General features: G+C 48.8%; 1 protein-coding gene across 3 annotated transcripts in view; it reads left to right on the top strand.

Moving 5' to 3' along the window:
- The first annotated feature begins 2,288 nt into the window (after positions 1 to 2,288).
- XPO6 (exportin 6) overlaps positions 2,289 to 22,999 on the top strand; it is a 103,391-nt gene continuing 82,680 nt past the window's right edge. The window contains exon 1 of one of the 3 annotated variants that reach the window (XM_040973165.1): positions 2,289 to 2,914. In XM_040973165.1, the coding sequence (XP_040829099.1) occupies positions 2,912 to 2,914 (3 nt within the window). In that variant the 5' untranslated portion in view covers positions 2,289 to 2,911. The remainder of the gene's footprint in view (positions 2,915 to 22,999) is intronic. The other 2 variants (XM_040973164.1, XM_040973162.1) reach the window with 2 other exon arrangements.

Consider the following 22,999-nt stretch of genomic DNA (forward strand, 5'->3'; position numbering starts at 1 on the left):
CAGAGGGAAAGCTTCACCCATTACCTGCTGGTGCAGAAGGACTACATGGGGCAGGAAGCTGGAGTCAGGAGCTGGAGAATCTGAGTACTCTGGTGCAGTACTCTGCGCCGATCTGAAGCTAGGAGCCAGGAACATCTTTCCGGGTCTCCCACGCGGTGCAGGGTCCCAAGGCTCCAGGCCGTCCTCATCTGCCTTCCCAGGCTACAAGCAGGGAGGTGGATGGGAAGTGGAGCTGCTGAGACCAGAACTGGCGCCCATACAGGACCCGGGTGCGTGCAAGGTGAGGACCTTAACCATTACTCTATCATGCCAGGCCCAACTTTCTTTTCTTTTCTTTTCTTTTCTTTTCTTTTCTTTTCTTTTCTTTTCTTTTCTTTTCTTTTCTTTTCTTTTCTTTTCTTTTCTTTCTTTCTTTCTTTCTTTCTTTCTTTCTTTCTTTCTTTCTTTCCTTCTTTCTCTCTCTCTCTCTTTCCTTCCTTCTTTCTTTCTTTCTTTCTTTCTTTCTTTCTTTCTTTCTTTCTTTCTTTCTTTCTTTCTTTCAGATTTATTTATTTTTATAGAGTTAAGGAGAGACAGAGAGAAAGACCTTCCAACTGCTGGTTCACTCTCCAGCTGAGCTTATCTGAAGACGGGAGCCAGAAGCTTCTTCTGGGTCTCCCATGCAGGTGCAGGGTGCCAAGATTTGGGCCGTCCTCCACTGCTTTTCCAGGTCACAAGCAGGGAGCTGGAAGGGAAGTGGAGCATCCTGGACACGAACCAGTGCCCACATGGGACCCTGATGAATGCAAGGCAAGGATTTAGGCATAGGCTGCTGTTCCAGACTCCAAACCACTCATTTCTATCATTAACTTCTTCATTACCTCTTTGTTAGTCTGCCCTCAAGAGTAGGAACTACTCAAGCTTTGTTGACTTCTTGTTAAGAAAATTCTAAAGAGGCCATTGTTTTGGACAAACTTCTGCACTGAGTCTCCATGGCCCAGGCGAGAAATCAAAACGGAGTCACTCACTCTAACCTTCCAGGTTACCAAGCTGAAACCAAGCTTTCATCTGACTTTCCTAGAAGTCAGAACTGGGGAGAAGGGCCACATTTCCCACCCAGGTCAGTGTCAATGGACGTAGTCTGGGGATCCCTGTACACACACACACACACACACACACTCAGAGTTGCTTGATGGTAACTGTTAATTCTCTGTGTCCCTACTTTTTAAAACAAATAACTTAGACATGAGCAATCTTTTTATTATTTTGCTTTTGTTTCTGCTTTCTTCAGTCCTTTTGTAAGAGAAGTCTCTGTTTACTTCGTTGAGACACGTCTTCTATTTCATGGAGTAAACTGATTCTAGAATGGAAACTAAGGGTTGTCTTTTGTTAATCTCTAGCCCTAGTCCCCTCAGCAGCACTTGGGCCACGGAAGTGTTGTGCCCAGATTTTGAGATCCCCAGAAATCACCAGGAGTCTGAAGTCAATCCAAATGCAGAAGGATGGTTTATTGAAGCTCAGCACACCCATGCCTGGGTTCTTGGTTGAGAGCAGGCAGCTGGTTGACCAACTAGCTGCCCAGCTGGCTGGCCATGACCAACACCCCTTACTGGAAGTCTGGCCCGAACAGCACGTTCATAGGTTTTTTTTTTTTTTTTTTTTTTTTTAATAGGGGCAGTCCACAATAGCTTGAAAAGAGGAAATTCATAATAGTCTGCAAGGTAGTCCTACCTACCTCGGCTGCATAGCCCATGCCTCCAGCGAGTAAGGGACCCACTTGTGAGATAACCAGACTTAGGCGGGCCTTGATTCATAAGAATTGGGATCCATCATTGCTAAAGGTCACATAGGCCTTTTGGTTTGCAAGCTCATACAATTTCTTAATAGCAATGAGCCATGAACAAATGGCTGGGATTTTGATACTGAGGTTTTTCAGCAGGGTGGCAATGTGAGTGAACTAAATGAATATAAGCTCCAGGGCGAGCAGAGGCTGCGCTCAACACCGAAGAGACGTTCAACAAAGATCTGCAGAATGAATGAGCCCACGAAGCGAAACAGAAACCACCCCTTTACTAAGATGGCAGCGCGCCCGCCCCTCATTCCCTTTACCAACATGGCCGCCCGGCCCACACTGGAGCAGCGACCGGCGTCGGGGGGCGGGGCCGCAGGAGGCGGGGCCAGTGGGAGCCGTCAGGTGCGGCCCCGCCCTGCCGCCCTGCGCCCGGCCCGCTCGTCTATTCCGGATTGGTCCGGTTCCAGCGCCGCAGCCCGGCGGCCGCGCTGTGGGGCCGCCCGGCGCTCGCCACTTCCGGCGCGTTGGGGGCTGTTGGTCGGGGGCGTCCGCGCGGTGCGAGCGGGCGGCTCTGGGGCGGGAGCGCGCAGGGATGCTCTGGGGGGCGGCGGCGCTGTGGGCTGTGGCCGGGAGGCTAGCGCGGGCCTCTGGGCCTCTCTCCTGAGCCGGCCGCCGGGGCCCCGTGTGTCTCGCAGCTGAGGCCCCTTCCAGCCTCCAGGGTCACCGCAGCCTCTGTCGGCGGGAGGCCGGGGAGCCCCTGCCTGGGCCCGTCGCCTCCCTTCATCCCCGCCCCAACCTCGGGGGTCGGGCCCGGGCGGGGGGCTCCTCCGAGCCGCTGCCCTCCGAACCCCCTATTTCCTGTCTTTTTTTTTTTTTTTTAATTTTTGTTGTTGTTGCTTTTTAGTTTCATTGGGGAGGGACGGGAAGGTCTGGATGAATTATCCCGGGGACCCCCGATGAGGCGGACCGGGAGGCCGTGCTCTTGTTAGAAAGCGGGTGGGGAGGAAAGGGTTGTCTTTGCACGGGCGCGTGGAGTGGGGGCACTTGCCGAGCCTGCCGGGACCATGACCTGAAGTGAGCGAGCGGGACGTATCGGAAGCCCACGAGCCAGCTCACCGGAGCCGCTCCTCCCTGGCCAGCATGGTAAGGATGAGCGGGGCTGCTCGGGCCGGGGACGGGGGGTGGAAGTGCACCTCGAGGGGCTGCTGAGCCATTGCTTCTGTTCCCGGGCACGGAGAGAGAGAGAGAGAGAGAGCGTGAGCGAGGCGCGTGCCGAGGCTGGCCGGTGACACATGCGTGCAGGGTGTGCAGCCCCGGCCCTGCACGCCCATCCCCCTCCCCGCCGCTCCCGGGGAGGGAGGCCCAGGGCTGCTGCCAGGGCATCTGCTGGGGGGTGGGGGAGCTGTCCCACCGGGCAGCTAGCTCCTCCGGGACGATAGTTAGCGTTGCTTTAGAGAGAGCTTACTGCGGGGACGGGCTTCAAGCGGAGAGAAGGAGACCATTGCGGGGGAACGGGGGAGGTGGGGACCACTGGAGTGACAGTGACGGGATCTGAAGCTTAGGCAGTGTGATTGCAGGGACCCTGTTGTGTTTAGGGCTGCTGCACCAGGTCCTGAGGAACAGCTAGTGTGGCTGTGGGGTTATATTTGGGGACACTGGAGAGTGGGGTTTGCCGGGTCACTTCCGGGAGCTGGCCGCAAAGTCAGGAAGGGAGGCAGTGGTGGGAGCCCCAGGCCGTGTGCTGTGGGTCACCTGCTGTGGCCTTTGCCTTGGTAGTCCCTGGGACGATCTGTGTGCTTCCAGGCGTTGCACGGACACTGCCGGCTCCCCTCGACCCCCTCCCCAGCTCGATCCCAAGGCTGTTCAGCAGCTGTCTCTCTGTTACTGTGGTGGTTTCCCAGCTTTCTCTCTCCTGCACCCCACTCAGTCCTGTCCCAGATGAAGTCTGCATGGTGTGGGCACAGAGCAAGGCCACTGCTGCCCAGCTTGGGGGACCACTTCCGGGGCCAGAACCGCCCATTCTGCCCCTGCCCGGTGAGTGGCAGGGTAGGCTAAAGGTTGCAGTACTTTGTGATGCAGGTGTTTAGGCCAGGGGATTTTCAACACATTGTTAGGCCTTGGGTGTAGTGAGAGGCGTGGCAGGAATCCTCATGGGGTTCACAACCAGCTGGGCCAAATACCCCCACGATGCATGTATTCTCTGAGGATGTGTGTGTGCCACACACATGCTCATGTGCTTCACATGTTCTGTGCGGTGTGTGTAATGTGTACCTGTGCCTTATGTATTCCATGGGGTGTATGTATGTGTGCACTGCATGTGGTGGCCAATCAGTTAAGCCCTTTGCGTTCATTTCCGCCTCTGTGAAATGTGCAGATAAGTCTGTAGATTAGAATTAAGGAGGAGGCTGTAGAGTAGCGAGCAGTGATGGATGAAAATAATACTCCTCCCTTTACTGATTTTTTTTCCATCAGGATAAAATATGGCCAGCACAGAACGTGCCATTTTCAAGCGTGCACTTCAGTGGAGTGATGTGCAGCTGTTTTGTTGTGTGCTTGTCCCTGCTGTCCAGCTCCAACAGTTTTTCATCCCCTGAAAATGAAACTGCACCCGAGAAACCCTAGCTCTGATTGCCCTCTTTCCACAGCTCCCCTCTGCTTCCACCTCGACAGGCACCATTTTTACTTTCTGTTTCTAAGCCTCTCTAGGCCACCGTGGGTGCCGCATGTAGTTGGAATCGTACAGTATCTGTCCTTTTGAGACAGGCTTATTTCACTTGGCATGGTGTCTCTGGGCTTCACCCATGTGTCAGAATTTCCTTCCTTTTGCAGGCTGAATTCCATTGTGTGTGCGTGCCACATGTTGTTTCTGTCTCTCGGTGGATGCCCGGATGCTTCCATCTTTTGGCTGTTGTGAATGCTGCCGCTGTGAATGTGGATGCCCAGGGTACTCAATGTCTTCGCCATTGCATGCCAGGCCCCCAGGGATGCCCCGAAGAACAAGGCAGACACATTCCTCCCCTTGCCAACTGGAAACTTTTGTTTTAGGAGCCTCGGCCAAATGCTGTTGAGTAAGCCAACCAACGTCCCTTGTAGTCAAGGAGTCATGTTAGTTGGCAGTGGTTAGAACATGTTGAGAACATTGTTATTTCTTTTTGCTTTTAGTTTTTTTTAAAGATGTATTTATTTTTTTATTGGAAAGGCACATTTACAGGGAGAAGGAGAGACAGAGAGAAAGATCTTTCATCTGCTGGTTCTCCTTCCAACTGGCCACACCGAGGCGGAGCTGAGCTGATCCCAGAGCCAGGAGCTCCATCCGGGTTTCCCTTGTGGGTGCAGGGTCCCAAGGCTTTGGGTCATCCTCGACTGCTTTCCCAGACCACACCAGGGAACTGGAAGGAAAGTGGAGCAGCCTGGACATGAACCGTCATCCATGTGGGATTCTGGTGGTTTCAGGCAGAGGTTTAGCCAGTTGAACCATCATACTGGCCTCCAAAACTAGTTTTTATTTGAAAGGGAGAGAGAGAGGCAGGGGAGGGGGTTCTGTTTGCTATTAATATCCCAAATGCCTGTAACAGCTGGAGCTGGGCCTGCCTGCAGCCCAGAGCCAGGAACTCCAGCTGAGTTTCCCTTGTCAGGCATAGGAACCTAAGCACCTTGAGCCATGCCTGCTGCCTCACAGGGTGCATATTAGTAGGAGATGGGATGGGAACTGAGGTGGCACTCCATGCCAGACACTGATGCGGAGTGTGGCCATCCAAGTGGTGGCTTGACCACTGTGCCACAATGTCTGTCTAAGTTGGAGGCTTAAAAAAAAAAGATTTATTTATTTAAAAGTCAGAATTACAGGGCTTGGTGCAATGGCCTAGTGGCTAAGTCCTTGCCTTGTATGTGCCAGGATCCCATATGGGCACCGGTTCTTGTCCTGGCTGCTCCACTTGTGCTCCAACTCTCTGCCTGGGAAAGCAGTGGAGGACGGCCCAAAGGCTTGGGACCCTGCACCCATGTGGGAGACCTGGAAGAAGCTTCTGGCTTTGGATCAACTTGGCTCCATCCAGTGTGGCTACTTGGAGAGTGAATTAGTGGATGGAAGATCTTTCTCTCCTTCTTTTTGTAAATCTGACTTTCCAATAAAAAAAATAAATGAATTAAAAAAGAGTTGGGGCCCAGCGCTGTAGCATAGTGGTTAAAGTCCTTGCCTTGCATGCTGCGGGATCCCATATGGGTGCTGGTTCTAATCCCTGTGGCTCTGGTTCCCATCCAGCTCCCTGCTTGTGGCCTGGGAAAGCAGTCGAGGATGGCCCAAAGCCTTGGGACCCTGCACCCACGTGGGAGACCCGGAGGAGCTCCTGGCTCTGTGATCAGCTCAGCTCCAGGCGTTGTGGCTGCTTGAGGAGTGAATCATCAAATGGAAGATCTTCCTCTCTGTCTCTTCTCCTCTCTGTATATCTGACTTTGCAATAAAAATAAATAAATCTTAAAACAAAAAAAAAGTTACAGATAGAGCAGGAGAGACAGAGAGGTCTTCCATCTGCTGGTTGGACGGATTTGGAGGTTCTTCCAGGTCTGCCACTTGAGTGCAGGGTCCCAAGGCTTTCGGCCATTCTCTGTTGCTTTCCCAGGCCATTGGTAAGGAGCTGAATTGGAACTAGAGCTGACAGGACTAGAACTGGCACCCATATGAGACACTGGTGTTGCAGATGGAGGATTCGTCTGGTATGCCACTGCACGACCCCAGGATTGAACATTGTTTTAAAAAAAGATTTATTTTATTTCTATTGCAAAGTGAGATATACAGAGAGGAGGAGAGATAGAGAGGAAGATCTTCCATCCGATGATTCATTCCCCGAGGGGCCACAACGACCGGAGCTGCGCCAATCTGAAGCCAGGAGTCCGGAGCCTCTTCTGGGTCTTCCACGCCTGGTGCCGGGTCCCAACGCTTTGGCCATGCTCGACTGCTTTCCCAGGCCACAAGCAGGGAGCTGGATGGGAAGCAGGGCTGCCGGGATTAGAACTGGCGCCCATATGGGATCCCGCAGCATGCAAGGTGAGGACTTCAGCTGCTGGGCTAGGCCAAGTTTCAGCGTTTTTAATAACATCTTTTAAAAACTTCAATAAGACTTGAGAATAGTGTAGCATGATAAATTCGTATAAATTCAGCATCTTCCATATTGTTTCTATTATTCAGTGTCATTGATCTCAGTAACCCTGCTGGGTGAGATTGTTGCATTTATTGCAGAAGGGGAAGATTCTCAGAGGGGCTGTGGGATGGATACCTGTTTATGGAGTGATGAGGCAAGCTGATGAAGCCCAGGGGCTCCTCACAGCCCTGCTGCCTCCTGGGTAAGACAATGAGGAGTGCCTGCTATCCGCCACACTTTAAACTTTCTGTTTAGATGGCAGGGGCAAAGGGAACATGGGAGTTTGCTTTATACCATCTTTCGGTGAGGAATTTTAGAATATTTATTTATTGGAAAGAATAACAGAGAAAGATGGGAGGTGATGTTGGGGAGGCAGGGGGAAAGAGAGGGAGAAATCTGATTCTTCCCAAATGGCTTGTAGTGACCAGGGCTGGGGCAGGCTGAAGCCAGGAGCTTGAAACTCTTAAATCTCCCGTGGGGTGGCAAGAACCCCAGGCACTTGACTGTGTTCTATTGCTTTCCCAGTTACAAATTAGCAGGAAGCTGGATTGGAAGCAGAGTAACTGACGCTCCATATGGGATGCTTCACCAGCACGCCCTGCCACTTGGAGGGCCCTGGACCAGCGTGTTTGGAATTAGTTCAGAAAGGCTGGTGGAATACAGAATGAAGAGACCAGCTAGCTAAACTCCATTTTGTTAAATTAGCATTTTGGATTGAATTCCCACAAGTTTCCTAAGTGGTGTGATGAATTGGGGTTTTCCACTGTTTCTCTGAGAAGTTGTTACTTAATATTGAATGAGCTGTTATTAATGTGGAATTTTGTGCAAAATTGAGTCCTTAAATTAATGGTTCTTGTTTAGTTGCTTAGGCAGTGCATTGGTCACAAAGGTTTTTCTTTTTTAAGGTCAATTATAAGTGGCAGTTACTAGGCAGGCCAGGTCAGATCTTCAACTTGGCCAGTCCCAAGGTGCGTTCGTCTGGGGGTTATGCTGTCCCGCATGCTGTCCATGGCTGGGAGATGGCAGAAAAAGGTTTGGCAGGGGTTCTGTGTGTCAGTGACATGGGGAGTCAGTTAAGAATCATGAAATGACTTCTTTCACCAGCCTTTGAAAAAAATTAGTGATCCCAGTGATAAAATTACCTGGTAAATAAAAACCCCTATTAATGTGGTGAGGAGAGGTAATTTTGTGTATTAAGCCAGAGTTTTTTAGTGTTTTAGTTGACCACCTGCTATTAAGCTTAAAATCCTAAGGTGCTGTGGTTACAGTGTAATAATTCCGTGGTTAATGTATATAGGGCTTAGTATATGCTAGGCATTTTACATGTGTCAATCCATTTATTCTTCCTCACAGCACAAGGAGGGGGAGGCTATTCCTACTTCCCATTTTACAGGTTGTGTTTTTCTAGGCACTGAGAGGTTAGGCAACTTCAAGTGCAGCCAATTGGTGCCACTGGGATTCCGTCCCAGGCTGGCTCAAGAGTCAGTGCTCCTGACAGTTGGCCCTTTGGGGGTGGTCTTCCCCCTGGCCTCTAGGGGTCTATTCAGTGGGGAAGATAGGACATGTTCTGATGCGTGCAAGGTTGTGATGATAAGGGTGATAGCTGGAGACTGTAGTGGTGCCAGGGTGCCCTTGTGCAGAGGATGCAGTGGTACCACGGGAGAAGAAGGGCAGGGACGGCTTCCCAGGACAGGTGTTTGGGTCCTGCAGGATGAGAGTTGGAGAGTTGGAAAAAACAGGGCCTCCCTAGTGAAAGTTGTTTGCAGTTAGCTGTGAAGATCGGATACCGTCAGTAAAGAGGATAGAAAATGATAGCTGTGGAGGGAGCAGCGAAGGCGTTTGTTGTGTCTTGGGACTGTGCATATATGTGTACATACATGCATGCAGTTCCCAGATGGGTTTTTTCCCCTTAATTTCAGAAACCTTTGCTCATACCTTCCTGGCAAGATAACTGTCCATTTTTTTTGTTCCTCTCTGCAATGAAACTCCAGGAAAGAGTGCTCTCTACCTGGTACCGGTTCTTACTTCTCATTTTCTGTTACACTGACTTGTCAAGATCCCTCCTGCCGCTGTTGTGAAATGCAGTGACCGGCACCCAGTCCTCTTCTTACTTGATCTGTCACCAGCACTGGACAAGTTGAACTTTGTTTCTCCCATTATTCTTTCTTTGCTTGGCCTCTAGGGTACTAGGGTGTACCCCTAGTTTTCCTTTCATCTCTCTGGGCATTCCACTGATCTTTATTCATTTAAAAGCCTGAGATACAAAGAGAAGGAAATAGACAGACCTTCCTTCTAAGCCAATGTACTCCCCAGATGGCTGCAGTAGCTGGGGCTGGGCCAGGCCAAAGCCAGGAGCCAGGAACTCCTTCTGGGTTTCCCACGTGGTTGGCATGGGTCCAAGCCCTTGAGCTGTATTCTGCTTTCCCAGGATGTTAGCTGAGAGCTGAAAGTGGAGCAGCTGGGACACAGACTTGTGCCCAGATGGGATGCCAGTGTTGCAGGTGGCAGCTTAAGCTACTGAACCACAACTCTGACCCCATCAGCACCCTTCAAGATCATGTATAACCTTGCTCTGACTGCTTGTGGCCTACAGCAGCTGCCTTCTTTTATTTTCTTGAGACATGTTCTTGGCTCCTCTAGCTTCCATGCTGTTATATTCTCTTGCTTTAGTCTTCCTTGAATCTTCCCATCAATGACTTCAGGTATGCCCTGGCTACCAAAGGGAGCAAAGCCTGCTTGCTACTCCTGCCCTGGGATCCCACCTAAGTGTCCTGTAGACATCAAGGTGGATGTGTCTAAACCAAACCCATCATCTCCCCCTCAGGTCAGTGCCTCCTCCCCCATGCCCTAGTTCTGTGAATGACCTTATCCACCAGGCATGCGGATGATGAACCTGAGTCATCTTGAACTTCCTCCCCTCCGTCAGCACCCCTTCCCCCCTGCACCCCAACCAGGTCTGTTGGTGCATATTTGTGCCTCCATCTCAGGCCTTCCCCTCCATTCTCTTTGCCTTGGTCAGGCTGCTCTTACCTTGACAGTCTGTGTCTTTCTCAGGCTCTGGCTGCTAGGTTTAACTCCTGCAGCCTGTTTTTGGTACCCCTGCTTCTGTGGGCTACATCACTGCTCAGGTGTGAGCCTGCTGCTAGACTCCAGACCATTTAGAGCAGAGGGTCTCTGTTATCTGAGACTAAGTTTCCATCACAGTAGAATAATGACAGGTGCAAGGGCTGTGGATTGTCACAGTTTCACTTTTAGATGTGAGAATGCAGATAATTTTTTTTTCAATTTTTAATGAAAAGGTCTATTTATTTTGAAGATTAATGTTTTTCTTGAGAGAGAAAAACAGAGAGAGAGAGAGAGAGAGAGAGAGAGAGAGAGAGAGAGAGATATCTTCCATCCACTTATTCATTCCCAAAGTGGGTGTAATGACCAGTGCTGGACAGATCTGAAGCCGCCAGGAGTTTCATCTGGGTGCGGGGCCAAAGCACTTGGTCTATCCTCTGCTGCTTTCCCGGGGCATTAGTAGGGAGCTGGATGGGAACTGTTGCGGGTGGCAGCTTTACTCTCTCTGCCGCCAGGCTGGCCCCTCCTTACGTACTTCTCTGCCTTTGCCCCTCTGTTGCCTCTCTGTTTGAATGTCCTTTTCCAGATGTTTGCAAGTCAGGCTAGCCTACCACTTAAAGACTTTCTAGCCACTAATTTAACATCTGTAATCTGAAGCTGGTGCCATGATTTGGTAGCCCTCCACTCTGTGGCACCAGCATCCCACATGGGCACAGGCTCCCATCCCTGACTCCATGCCTCAGATCAGCTCAGCTCTGGCTGTTGCAGCTGTTGAGAATAGAACCAGTGAATGGAAGACGCTCGCTTGCTCGCTCGCTTGCCTTCTCTTTGTAAATCTGCCTTTCAAATAATAAAAATCTTAAAAAATATTATATATCATCTTTGATACTTTTTTTTTGCTTTTGTGTTTTGGCTTATTTGATAAAAATTATAAGACCATTTTTTGGAGAGTCAGACAGTTCAGGAGTTTTGAAGAGCAAAATATGAAGTTTCTACCTTTCTTACCTTCTCCTCACTTGTGTAGGCCTGGAGGTGAGGGGGCTTATTTCTTTTAGAGTCCCTCCAGGGTGGGTGAGTGGTCAATGGTTTGGGTAACAGAAAGAGGAGTGAAAAGAGGCTGGGCCCTTTAGGTGAGTGTGATGGTCCTGGTGGTATCTGGTGAGTGGTGCCGCTGGCTGGAAGAGAGGGTAATTGGGTTTGCCCCACGTCCATGCGGTCAGGAGCTCAGGTGATGGTTTATTTTTCCTGGGCTGGTCAAGGCAGTAGCAGTGAGTCCGGGGAGCTGGGCAGACATGTGCTGTGTGGATGGGAGCAGTTGGGAGTGGGGGTCGGTGAGGTGTAGATACTAACCCAGGAAAGCCAGGAGGAAGTGAAAATTGAACCAGGTGGGAGAGACTGATGCAAAAGGTGTGTGTGTGTTTGCGTGTGAGAGATATATTTGTTTTATATTGGAAAGGCAGATTTATAGAGAGAAGGAGAGACAGAGAAAGATCTTCCAGGCATTGGTTCACTCTGCAGATGGTTGCAATGACCTGAACTGAATCGGATGGAAGCCAGGAGCCAGGAGCTTCTTCCGGGTCCTTCACGCAGGTACAGGGTCCCAAGGACCTGAGCCATCCTATGCTGCTTTCCTAGGCCACAAGCAGGGAATTGGATGGGAAGCGGAGCAACCAGGATGTGAACTGGTGCCCATATGGAATTCTGTGGTGCTTACAGGTGGAGGATTAGCCAATTGAATCATCACACTGGCCCTGCGAACGTCTGTTGCGTAACTCTGTTTCGTGCTAGCCATTTCTTAGGGGTTCTGGTGTGGACTCTGTTCAGAACTGTGGGTCGTTTATGGCTGCCTGGTGAGTCAGGTGTCATGTCCCTATTCTACATTTGTGGAAGGTAAGTACTCTGAGGGCAGTGCTAAATTGCTTGTTTGAGTTACATAGACCCAGGGTTCCACCCCAAAGCCCATCTTTTTTCTAATCACTAGGTTTGCTAACCCAGAGGCATGTTTAACGTAAAATGCAGCCCTCTCTAGTTTCGTTGTCTCATGGAAAGCAGTGCAGCTAGCCAGCCAGTCTGAAATGTGCTCTCGCCTATCTGCCTCACGATAGAAGGGATCAGATACTACAAGGCTGCTGTAGCAGCTGAAAAAAATAGTGATTTCTGCATGTCAGGGTGTGAGCGAATAGCCGAGTGTGACTGGGTGAGGTGGCCGCTCCTGTGCCAGGTGTTGATTCTCCTGCAGGCCTACGGAGTGTCGCCATGTCAGACCTGCTTTCGTTTGGGCGCATGTGGTTCTATGCAATTGATTCCATGTGTTGAGTCACATAATTGCCACAAAGTACAGAAGCGTCCTCTTACCACAAAGGCACCCTCTCCCGCTGCTCTCTGTAGCGCTGCCGTCTTTCCTAGCAACTGCGCTTCTGTTCGTGGGCCTCTAATTTTGAGTGTTAGAAGGATATATATAATCTGTAGAGTGTGTGAACTCTCTCTCTTTTTTTTCCCCTGCCGATTCACTCCCCAAATCTCTGCCACAGCAGGCCTGGGCCAGGTCAGAATCAGTACCTAGGAGCTCCTCTGTCTCCCATGTGGGTGGCAGGGTCCAAGCCCTTGGCCATCTTCCTCTGCCCTCCTAGGTGCATTGGCAGGGAACTGGAGAAGAAACTGGAAGCTGGGCAGCTGGGGCTGAAGTGTCACAAGCCACAGTGCCGATCCCTGCAGTATGTAATCTTTGAGAATTCACTTTTTTTTTTCTTTTTCCCATGAAGTATAGTGTTCTTGAGAGCTCTGCTCCTAACATGAATTTAGTAACAAAGCAAGTAATACTAAAGGAAATCTTCGCATTTCACCTGTTTGCCTCAGTAACTATTAGATTGTCATGAATCCCTGTAGGAAAAAGATTATGAAAAGCTTTAAGTCATCGTAAGATGATGGCATTGGGCAGTATCGGTGAACTCACAGTGGGAGACTGAGAACACCTCTGCCCTTTCTCCTTCCTCTTCCTCACTTTGGTGATTTGTTACTGTCTCGGAGCATGAATAGTCTGCTTTACTGTTAGTTTTCTCAGTATTCAATGCTTTCTATTTAGAAGGAATCGCTGTTCCCTGCTGATTCTTTAATTCTTGATTTTTCTCTAATAGAATGATTCGATTAGTTTTCCCTGTTGGCTGGATTTTATTGTCAATTTTTGTAAAGAATACCTTATTTGGTGAATAATTAAGAATGTCTGCCTTTATATTTTGAATTATATACGATGCTGGGCATCGTATTCTTGTGTTCATTTTCCCGCTGATTTTGTAGACACTGTTCTACTGTCCGGTTTGAGTGTCCTAACGATTCTTCTGATCATGTCCTGTTGATTCTTGTAATCCATTCCATATTGATTAGCTGATTTTTTTTTAAATCAAAATATTTCACCATTGCTGTATTTCCTGAATTAGTTTGTGCTTATGTGTTTTTGACTGGCATGGTGTTATGGCAGGCTGATCTTCCGCCTGCTGTGCTGGTTCTTGTCCCAGCTGCTCCTCATCCCTTCAGCTCCCTGCTGGTGGCTTGGGAAAGCAGTGGCAGGTGGCCCAGCCTTGGACCTCTGCATCCGTGTGGGAGACCTGGAAGAAGCTCTTGGCTCCCAGCTTTGGGTCAGCCTGGCTCTGGCTGCTGCAGTGCATGAACCAGTGGGTGGAAGATCTCTCTCCCTTTCTGTCTCTCCCTTTCTTTCTGTAGCTTTACTTTTCAAGTAAAATAAGTAAATCTTAAAGAAAAAGAATGAGTGCATATTGTTCTTACATGTAAGTGGTAACATGGCTAGGTGCAAAACTCATGGATCATATAATTGTTTATGGATTCATGGATTCTATCAATATTTCTGCATTGTTTCTTGCTGATGAATGAGGACATGTGAAAAAGCCTGGTTAGTCTAATTAATAGAATCCTACCTCTGTTAGAGCCACATTGCCCTTTGTCTCTGGTTGCTGAAGAGGTCTGTTGTTGATGCAAAGTCATTCAGGATGCCGTGATTTGGACCCTTGTTCATTAGTTTGCTCTGGAACATGACGTGCCGACCTTAATGTATTTATCTAGTTTCCTAGTGTTAGTCATTGCAGAATTCCAGTTGTTCCCCGGTACTGTGAAAACTGCTGTAACAGGCAAACTGATTGTAGAATTGTGTGTTTGGTAGGCTGCATTTTTAGCAGTGGAATTAGGGAATAGTAAGCACACTGGAAACTTTTGAGTTGGTGCTAGTCTTCTAAAAAGGCTGGATGCTTCCCCCTCCTCCCCAGAGCCAACACTGTGTAACTTTTCCTTTTAGAAGGTGAAAATCACATTTCAGGAATTACATGTATAGTCCTTCAGTTATGAGTGAAGTGGACAGTTTTGTGATATTTGATCATAGCTACGTATTTATTTATTTTTTTCATCTTGGGTGACCAGTCTTGGTCTCTTGATCTTTGTACATTTTTTTCTGTTGGGTTAGTGAACAGTTCTTGTAGAAAATGTAACTAGGCCGAATGATTTCAGATTGTTGATGAGGTCGATCAGATGTGGGGTGGCAGTTGTGGGATGAATCTCACGTGGTGACTGTAGTCAGAAGAAAGCTGCCGATGCGTCTTACTGTGTCACTGCAGAGGAATGGAGTGCGGTTGAGGCATGACACGCTTGCTGAAAGGTAAATTGTCTGACAGTCTGTGTAATTGAGATGTAATTGTCTCCACTTGGCTTCGTGTCTGTTTGTGGTAACACAATCTAAGAACCTTTCAGAAAGACAAGCTGAGCCGTGGGAAGGCAGTGCCCGTGCCAGGTCGCGGAGTGTCCTCTGAAGTGATTTCCTGGTTATCATTGGCCGCCTGGCTCTGTTAGGTGTTAATGAACTTGAGGCAGTTCAGGGTGCTGTGGAGGAGCTTCACCAGTGAGTGCAGCAGCCCTTCTTAGGCTTTGTTCAAGTTCCCCTGACCGGAGAGATCGTCTGTCTGAACTGTCTGATTAAAGGAGACACAAGTTATAGGAGCTCTGTCAATCTGAGCTTTCTTGAAGTATGGGCTGTGCCTTAAATGTTGTATTAAAAGCAGTGTGTGTTCCATCCGTCAGTCATGCTTGCTTGTCCCACTTGTCAAGGGTCAGTGGAGCTTGCAGGTGGAGCACAGGGTGACCTGCCTCGGGCTTTTCTGCAGAGGGGTGGCCGGGTCGTTGTCTTGGTGTTGTATGGGCAGATGTACTCTCTTGAGTAGTGCTATATGGCACTTTCTGTGTGTCCACTCATCTGTGACACATTTCTGAAGAGAAAAGACTTAAAGGTGCTTCAGAGACCTCCAGGGAATAAAAGAAAACATTTTGAGAGATAGTAAATAGAACTGCTGTTTACACCTTTGTAGCGAGCACACTGAAAGTTGAATTGACAGCTTTCACTGGAATAATCAGGAGAATTCCACTTTATTTATTTATGTTGGAAAGACAGATTTAGAGAGGAGAGACAGAGAAAGATTTTTCCATCTGCTGGTTCACTCCCGAAGTGACCACAATGGCCAGAGCTGAGTCAATCAGAAGCCAGAAGCCAGGTGCTTCTTCCAAGTCTCCCATGTGGGTGCAAGGTCCCAAGGCATTGGGCCTTCCTCTACTGCTTTCTCTTGTCTAGTCACTTAGGGGACTTGTGTGGGACCCACCTGGAAGCAGGAGCTCCTAAGTCTGTATGCCATTACACAGATTGTTCATCACTCAGAGAAAATTGAAAGGACATTGGGCGTACGGTGTAATTTCTGTACTGACAGGTGTGGAATTTATGATTGTCTGCTGTCATGGAAGGGTGAGGGCAGGAGGAAGGGTAGTTGTTAAATTGGAAGGATCCCTTGCAACAGGAGTGTAACATAAGGGGGAATTCATTTAGTCTACCTCTGTGAATGTAAGGATGGAAAAAGTGAAAGAAGTTCTGAAAGTTTCTAATCCATGGATGAGCAAGGGGACATGTTGCGTTGGCCAGTGATTGCAGTGTTGGGAAAGAAGTTCAGATGTAGAACCTTGTGAGAGGCACAGCTGTCCTTAAAAACAGTAGACCAAAGAAACCAGGCCTGCTGGGTTGGGACAGGGAAGGTTATGAAAGGAAAGGTTTGGCAAAAGGCACTAGGCAGAGCTGGAGGTGTGAGTTGGAAGGCAGAAAGGCGTTTGGGCAGGTGGCGTCACAGATGAATGTGTCTTGACTGACTGCAGGCTGCGCAGTGTGACGAAGGAGGGGTTTGAGCGACAGCCCAGGTGGGTCCTGTGGCGGCAGTGGCTGTTGGAAAGGTGCCAGCGTGTCCCCCGTCCCTGTTCAGAAGGTATTCATACGCTATCTGCTCTCTGCTGACAGAGAAAGACAAATGATGGCATCTGTCGCGGACTTCCTTATTTTAAACATCTTACTTTGAGGTTGTTCTAGACTACAGAAGAGTCGAAACGATACTATCAAGAGCTTATTGAAAACAAAGGACTTTCTGTAGCCAAGCGGTTATTTTTGGCCATCATTTGGTTCACTGTCTGTACCTTCTAACACTGCTTAGTGAGTTGGTGATGCTGCTGTAGATGCACGGGCTCGCCTGCTCCTCTTTGCCCTGTCACTGTGCTGCTTGTACAGTGTTTTGAACTCCACTGTGAAGTGCTAGGTAACTGAAAAGACAGGAAGTTACCATCTGATTCAACCCCTAATAGCATTTTGGTTTGCTTCTCTCTAGTAATTTTTTTTTCTGTTTATTTAAAAAATATGGCTGAGTTCACACTGTAAATATGTTTTTTTTTTCCCTTTTGCCTTGTCCACTTAACATTATAGCACAAATGGCTTTCCAAGTCATTAAATACTTCATAAATATTTACAATGGCTGTATAGTATGAGTCGCAGGGGCTTCTGAGCGGTTAGATTGTCCCCCCGTCCTTTTTATTGCCATGGTAAATAGCATGTGATTAATCTCTTTGCAAAAAGCTTTTTCTTTATTTTAGAAAATTGGCTTAGGATAGATTCCCAGAAAGGCCACAAGTATATAAAGTTCTTTTTTGTTGTTTTTTTCTCTTCAGTAAAAATCTTCTGGAAGAATTTGAGATTTGGTCTGAACATAAAAGCTACTTCATTACATTTTTCCACAATGTTGTACCGCTTCATTCTTCCTACCAATCTGCACACAAATATGCTCATCAGCATTGGTAATCTTTTCTTACAACAATTAGCGTATTTGAAAAGCATAGTGACAGAGAGAGGGAGAAGGAGGGGGGAAGACAGAGACAGGAAGAGAAGGAGTGTGTGTGTGTGTGTGTGTGTGTGAGAGAGAGAGAGAGAGAGAGAGAGAGAGAGAGAGAGAGACACTAGCTCACCTGTTGGTTCACTTCCCCAGTGACTGCAACACCTAGGGCTGGGCCAGGCTGGAACCAGGAGCCAGCAGTTCCACTTGGTCTCTTAATTTGGGCAGAAGGAACCCAGCTCCTTGGGGCGTCATCTGCGTCTCCCAAGGCACCTTTACAGTAAGCTGGATTGGAGATGGAGCAGCCAGGAGTAGAACCTGCTCTCTGATACAGAATGCTGGCATCGCTGTTGGCACTTTAACCTACTGTGCCACTTCATTCGGATCTCCCATGGGCCACCTGCTGCTGTGCTCTCAGGCACATTAACCGGGAGCTGGATCGGAGGTGGAGCAGCCAGGAGTCGAACTGTTACCCATACGGGATGCCATCAGTGCAGGTGATGGCTTTACCAGTTACGCCACAGTGCTGGCTGGCCCCGGATTTTGTCTGTCTACAGGATGTAACTCCTTTATGTTCACTTTTTTATTTAAGCATTTGCTGTGCAGTAATATGTCAGAGTTGCTTCGAAACATAATTTTTCCTAGTCTCTAAGTTGATTAGTTTTTATTGTAAAATACAAACAGAATTCATTATTTTAAAGTGAATAACTTATGACTGTAAGTACATTCCCATGCCATGCGCTCATTACTTTTTAAAGCCTTTTCGTCATTTCAGAAGAGGCACTGTGCCCAATGAGCAGGCACTTCAGTTCTCCCCTCCACCCAACCCCTGAAAATCACATCTACTTGAAAATGCTTATTCTGGGAATTTCACATAAATGAAAGCATATAATATACAGCCATGGCTCCTTAATACCTTTTTTTTTTTCTGGTTAAGGATATTTTATTTATTTGAAAGACAGTTATACAGAGAAAGGTACACACACACAGCATGGAGAGAGAGAGGAGAGGGAGAGAACGAATCTGTTTTCCATCACTGGTTAACTGCAAATGGTTGCAAGAGCTGGGCATGGGCCAGGCTGAAGCTGAAAGTGGAGCAGCCCGGATACAAACCAGCGCCCACATGGGATCCTGGCACATGCAAAGGGAGGATTTGGTCGTTGAGCCGTTACGCCAGACCCCTCCCCCTCTGCTCTCCAGGCACATTAGGATGGAGTTGGATTGAAAGTGGAGCAGCTGGACCTTGAGCTGGTGCAATATGGGATGCTGCAGTGGCAGGCGGCAGCTTTACCGTCTCTGCCACAGTTCTGGTCCCATACCGATCCATCTTTCAACAGCTGCTTACTACCCAGAGCAAACATTCGGGACTGGAGAGAATCAGGATCCTGCAGCTGCTTAGTGGGCTTCAGTGCCTGAGGTGCTTGAGCACGGGTTTTCTGTGCTCTCTGGTCCGCAAGGCTTCTTGGAGAAGTCCCAAGTAGTAGTTTTAGAAATAGTGGTATTTTGGGACTCCCCTTCGCTCTCTTACTAATTAAGCAGAGTTTCTGAATTAGATGGTGGAGTTTTAGGTAATATTTGTCTTTAAAAAAAAAAGGGGAACAGCTTTTGTTTTTAGAAGTGTAATTTTTTTCTTTTTTTTTTTTTAAGGTTTATTTATTTTTTATTGCAAAGTCAGATACACAGAGATGAGGAGAGACAGAGAGGAAGATCTTCCGTCCGATGACCACAGTGGTTGGCGCTGCGCCGATCACAAGCCAGGAGCCAGGAACTTTCTCCAGGTCTCCCTCATGGATACAGGGAGCCGTATGGGAAGTGGGGCTGCTGGGATTAGAACTGATGCCCGTATGGGATCCCAGCGCATTCAAGGCGAGAACTTTAGCTGCTAGGCCACCACACCGGGCCCAGAAGCATAATTCTTGTGAGGTAGGTGCTGTGGTATAGCAGGCTAATCCTCTGTCTACAAGTGCTATTATCATGTACAGATGCCCCTTTGTGGCCTGGGAAAACAGCAGAGGACGGCCTGAGGCTTTGGGCTCCTGTGCCTTTGGGGGAACCTGGGAAGAAGCTCTTGATCCCTGGCTTTGGATGTGCCCAGCTCTGAGCTGGTTGGACCAATGGATGGAAGACCTCCCTCTCTCCTTCTCTCTATAAGTCTGCCTTTCTAATCAAAAGAAAGAAATCTGTCCCAAACCATTTACTACCTGAGTCAAAGGCATGGGACAGCTGCTGCTGTTCTCGCATTCTTTATTTGTAGCACCAGTAGGTTTCTGTATGAAAATGGAAGTGAAGACATCTGACATTCTTCTTCTTTTTTTTTTTTTAAATAGCGTGTTGCTTGTCATGTGGGATTTTGATTTATTTATTGTAAGAGCTTGTGGACTTGCAAGGTGAATATGTGGTATACTAGTTTTGTTCATTTGTGTTAGGGTTGCTAAAGGAGTTTCACTCATCAAGCCTCGTGGTTCTCCCATCTACCTGGCGAGGAGCAGTACTAAGTTCATTTTGCAGGGAGGCTCAGAGAGGTCAGGTGGTTTGCTGGAGATCCCGCAGTGCATGCTCTTTGTTTCCTGTTAGGGCTTTCCCACAGCGAATGGGCCAGCCAGCCACCCGTTGGGACCTGGTAGAATCGTGTGGGGTTTCTAGTAAGATAGGAGATCAAAAACAGTGGTTTACTTCTCTTGCTGTCCTTGCCCCCTCTATTCTTGCTGGGCCCATTGGTCAGTGTGGCAAGGTGATGGTATGCCCTTTCCTCAGGCTAGGTATGCCAGCCCTGTGGGCATTGGAGGCTGATAGAAAATGGCATAAAGAGTCATACCGTCACCGTCCAGGAGGTAAGCAAGACCCGAGTTCCCGGCAGGGTTGGGCAGCTGGACAAGAGCCAAGTACCTGTTTTTGTTTCTCCTGGGTGCCCCTCCTCCTTGCCAAAAAGCTGCCTACTGCTGCCGCCACTGCCGCTGTCTGGCCTTTCTAAACCAGTGCCTCACCTCCCCAAAGGGTGCAGGAGGGGAATCGCGTCATTCCATTAGTACAGTTTCCATATTGTGTGAGAGTTCCGACTGTTGGACTCACAGTTTTAAGACGTTGCATTGATTAGTGGTGCAAACAGAACTAGTTAGAGTCGTTGACCATGTCTTGTTGCTCAGGGGGCCAGCGGTCAGCTCCTGGGATGGGAGGAGCAGGCAGACTCTGAGCAGGAAGAGTCACTTCCTACTGAGCCCAGAGCTCTGCTTGTGCAGCACCCTCACACTTCCTGTATAGCCTGTCGCCATCAGGTCCATAACTGTCCTTTACCCCCTTCCCACCCCCTGCTAGCAGCTAATCCCATGAACTCCTCATCCGTAGTGTGTGGGATCCTTCAGCACTCTTTGACAATTGGTGATGTTATTTTGAGAGCCTTTGGCGAAGGCAATTGAACATAAATTAAAAATACTAAAGAGGTGGGCCCGGTGCAATAGCCTAATGGATAAAGTCCTCACCTCTGGGATCCTGTATGGGCACCAGATCTAATCCCTGCTGCTCCACTTCCCATCTAGCTCCCTGCTTGTGGCCTGGGAAAGCAGTGGAGGATGGCCCAAAACCTTGGGACCCTGCACCCATGTGGGAGGCCCAGAGGAAGCTCCTGGGTCCTGGGTTCGGATCAGCTCAGATGTGGCCATTGCGGTTACTTGGGAAGTGAATCAGCAGATGGAGGATCTTCCTATTTGTCTCCTCCTCTATGTATATCTGACTTTCCAATAAAAAGAAGTAAATCTTTAAGAAAATATTAAGGTGGTGCTGGGTGTATTCAGAAGGACAAGCTGGTAACACCTGAGAGGACTTTACATTTAAAAAGGCAAATTGAGGGGCAGCATGTTGGTGCTGCAGGTTAATCCTCCGCCTACAGTTGCTGGCATCCTATATGGGCAGTGATTTATGTCCTGGCTGCTCCGCTTGCCTCCCATCCAGCTCCCTGCTGATGACCTGGGAAAGCAGCGGAGAATGGCTCAAGTCCTTGGGTCCCTGCACCTGTGTGGGAGACCTGGAAGTAGGTCTTGACTTGGATCAGCTTAGCTCCAGCCGTTGCAGCCACGGATGGAAGATCTCTATCTCTCCTTCTCTCTGTAAATCTGCTTTTCAAATAAAAATTAATTAGTCCTAAAAAAAAAAAAAAGCAGCTGTCCACCAGTGAGGTGGTGGAAGCTTGTAGTGCGGGAGGAGTGAGTACGTTGGTCAACACTTGAGTTTGTCCAGCTTGCACATCTGGTTGAGTTCATCTGCCAGTGCTTTAGGAGCTGGCGGATTTGCCCCGAGTTCTCCAGGCTGCCCTCCGTGGAGCCAGGCCTGGCTCTCTGTGGCTGCCTGCCTCTCTCAGTGGTCGTACCAGTTCCCCAGCAGCCTGTCAGGGTCCTCACTGCTTGCAGAGAGGGCTTCCTTGGGGTGTGCCTGCCTTCTTGCTCTGGCCTCAGCACCCCAGGTAGGAGCTATATATTGAAGCGTTCCGAGGAGCCCTGTCTCCACTCTCTTGTTTTCTTCCTTCCACAGTGGGGGTTTGTCTGAGGGGAGCACTGGGGTGTGAGGTCACCCACCTCATCAGAAGGCTGCTTGCTGGGTGCTTGTATTCTGGCCCCTGCCCACCCTCCAGGGAATACGCTGCACTCTGTCATGGCAAGCACTGGCCTTTCTCCCTGGGCCTGGGTGGCTAAGGCCAATTGAGAACGGGAAGGAGGTGGCATTGTGCTTTGCTCTGTGTTTGGTTTCTTGAGACTACGATCTGTAGCAAGTGGGTATGACCAAGAGGGGAGACGGCAAGTGTCCCCTGCAGTCAGTGTACATAAGTGTGTGGTCTGGAGATTTTTGCCAAAACCAACGATGTTGTTTTAACTGTTACACACCAGGTGTGTTTGGGAATAATTCAGTAGGAAGGTGGTATGGCTTTCACAAATGAGATTTACTCTTAATCCGTACTGGTGGTAGCAGTAGCTGGATGAAATGGCTTACATACGAGCTCATCATGGTTTTAAATCTGCAGTGAGCTTTTGTAGTGGCCCATCAGCTTTGCTCATTCATTACCTGGATTCATCCAGTGTATGTTCATTCCAGCGCGTCCATCTTAGGAACCCGTGGAGCAGAGCCGCTCTGTGCTGCTTGCTGGGGAGGAGACCAGCAAGCCACGGCCTCCTGGGAAGTGAAGCAGTACTTGTGGCTCTCTCTGGCTTGGGTACTGCCCTCCTGCGTTCTGTGGTCCTGCTTTGAGTTGCCTGGTGCTGTGCCTTGTGTTAGTGTGCCAGCTGAGTCTCTCTTGGGTTTCCGTCTGGGCTTGCAGACAGAAACATTCGTGCTGGGACGTGTACCTGGGAGAGGGAAGCAGGCTGACAGTGCAGAGAACCCATTCTTGACTGTGTTACTCATTTATTTAGACAGTTTCTTGGAGAGCTCGTTTTATCATTTACTACTTGGCTGTCTAATTGAAGCCTTTTGCCTGCAATATTAATGACATGTGTATGTAAAGTACATGTAGTTTAGCCAGTAGATATGGATGTTGCCTGACTATTAAAGGTAGACTTTTTCACATTCCTTTTCAGAAACAGTGGGTGAAAATGAACTTGGCATGTGGTGGAGGAAAGCGATCTCCTTCCTGTGGTACCCTTTGTTCCCTCTCTCCTTCCTGTTTGCCCAGGCAGCCTGGTGCAGTGAGGAACTAGGTGGCAGTACCTGTCCAGTGCCAGAGGGTGGGTGGGTAAGCAACACTGACAACCTTTTTCTTTGGGACTAACAGAAAGATGACAAAGAATGACAAAGAAGGAGCCACAGAAGGAATACTCTCATACCATTTACGTAACTCAGCCTGCTTTTAACAT

The sequence above is a fragment of the Ochotona curzoniae genome, unplaced genomic scaffold (assembly GCF_017591425.1).
Source record: "Ochotona curzoniae isolate NIBS_2020 unplaced genomic scaffold, NIBS_Ocur_1.0 contig_2321, whole genome shotgun sequence".
Taxonomy (NCBI): Eukaryota; Metazoa; Chordata; class Mammalia; order Lagomorpha; family Ochotonidae; genus Ochotona; species Ochotona curzoniae.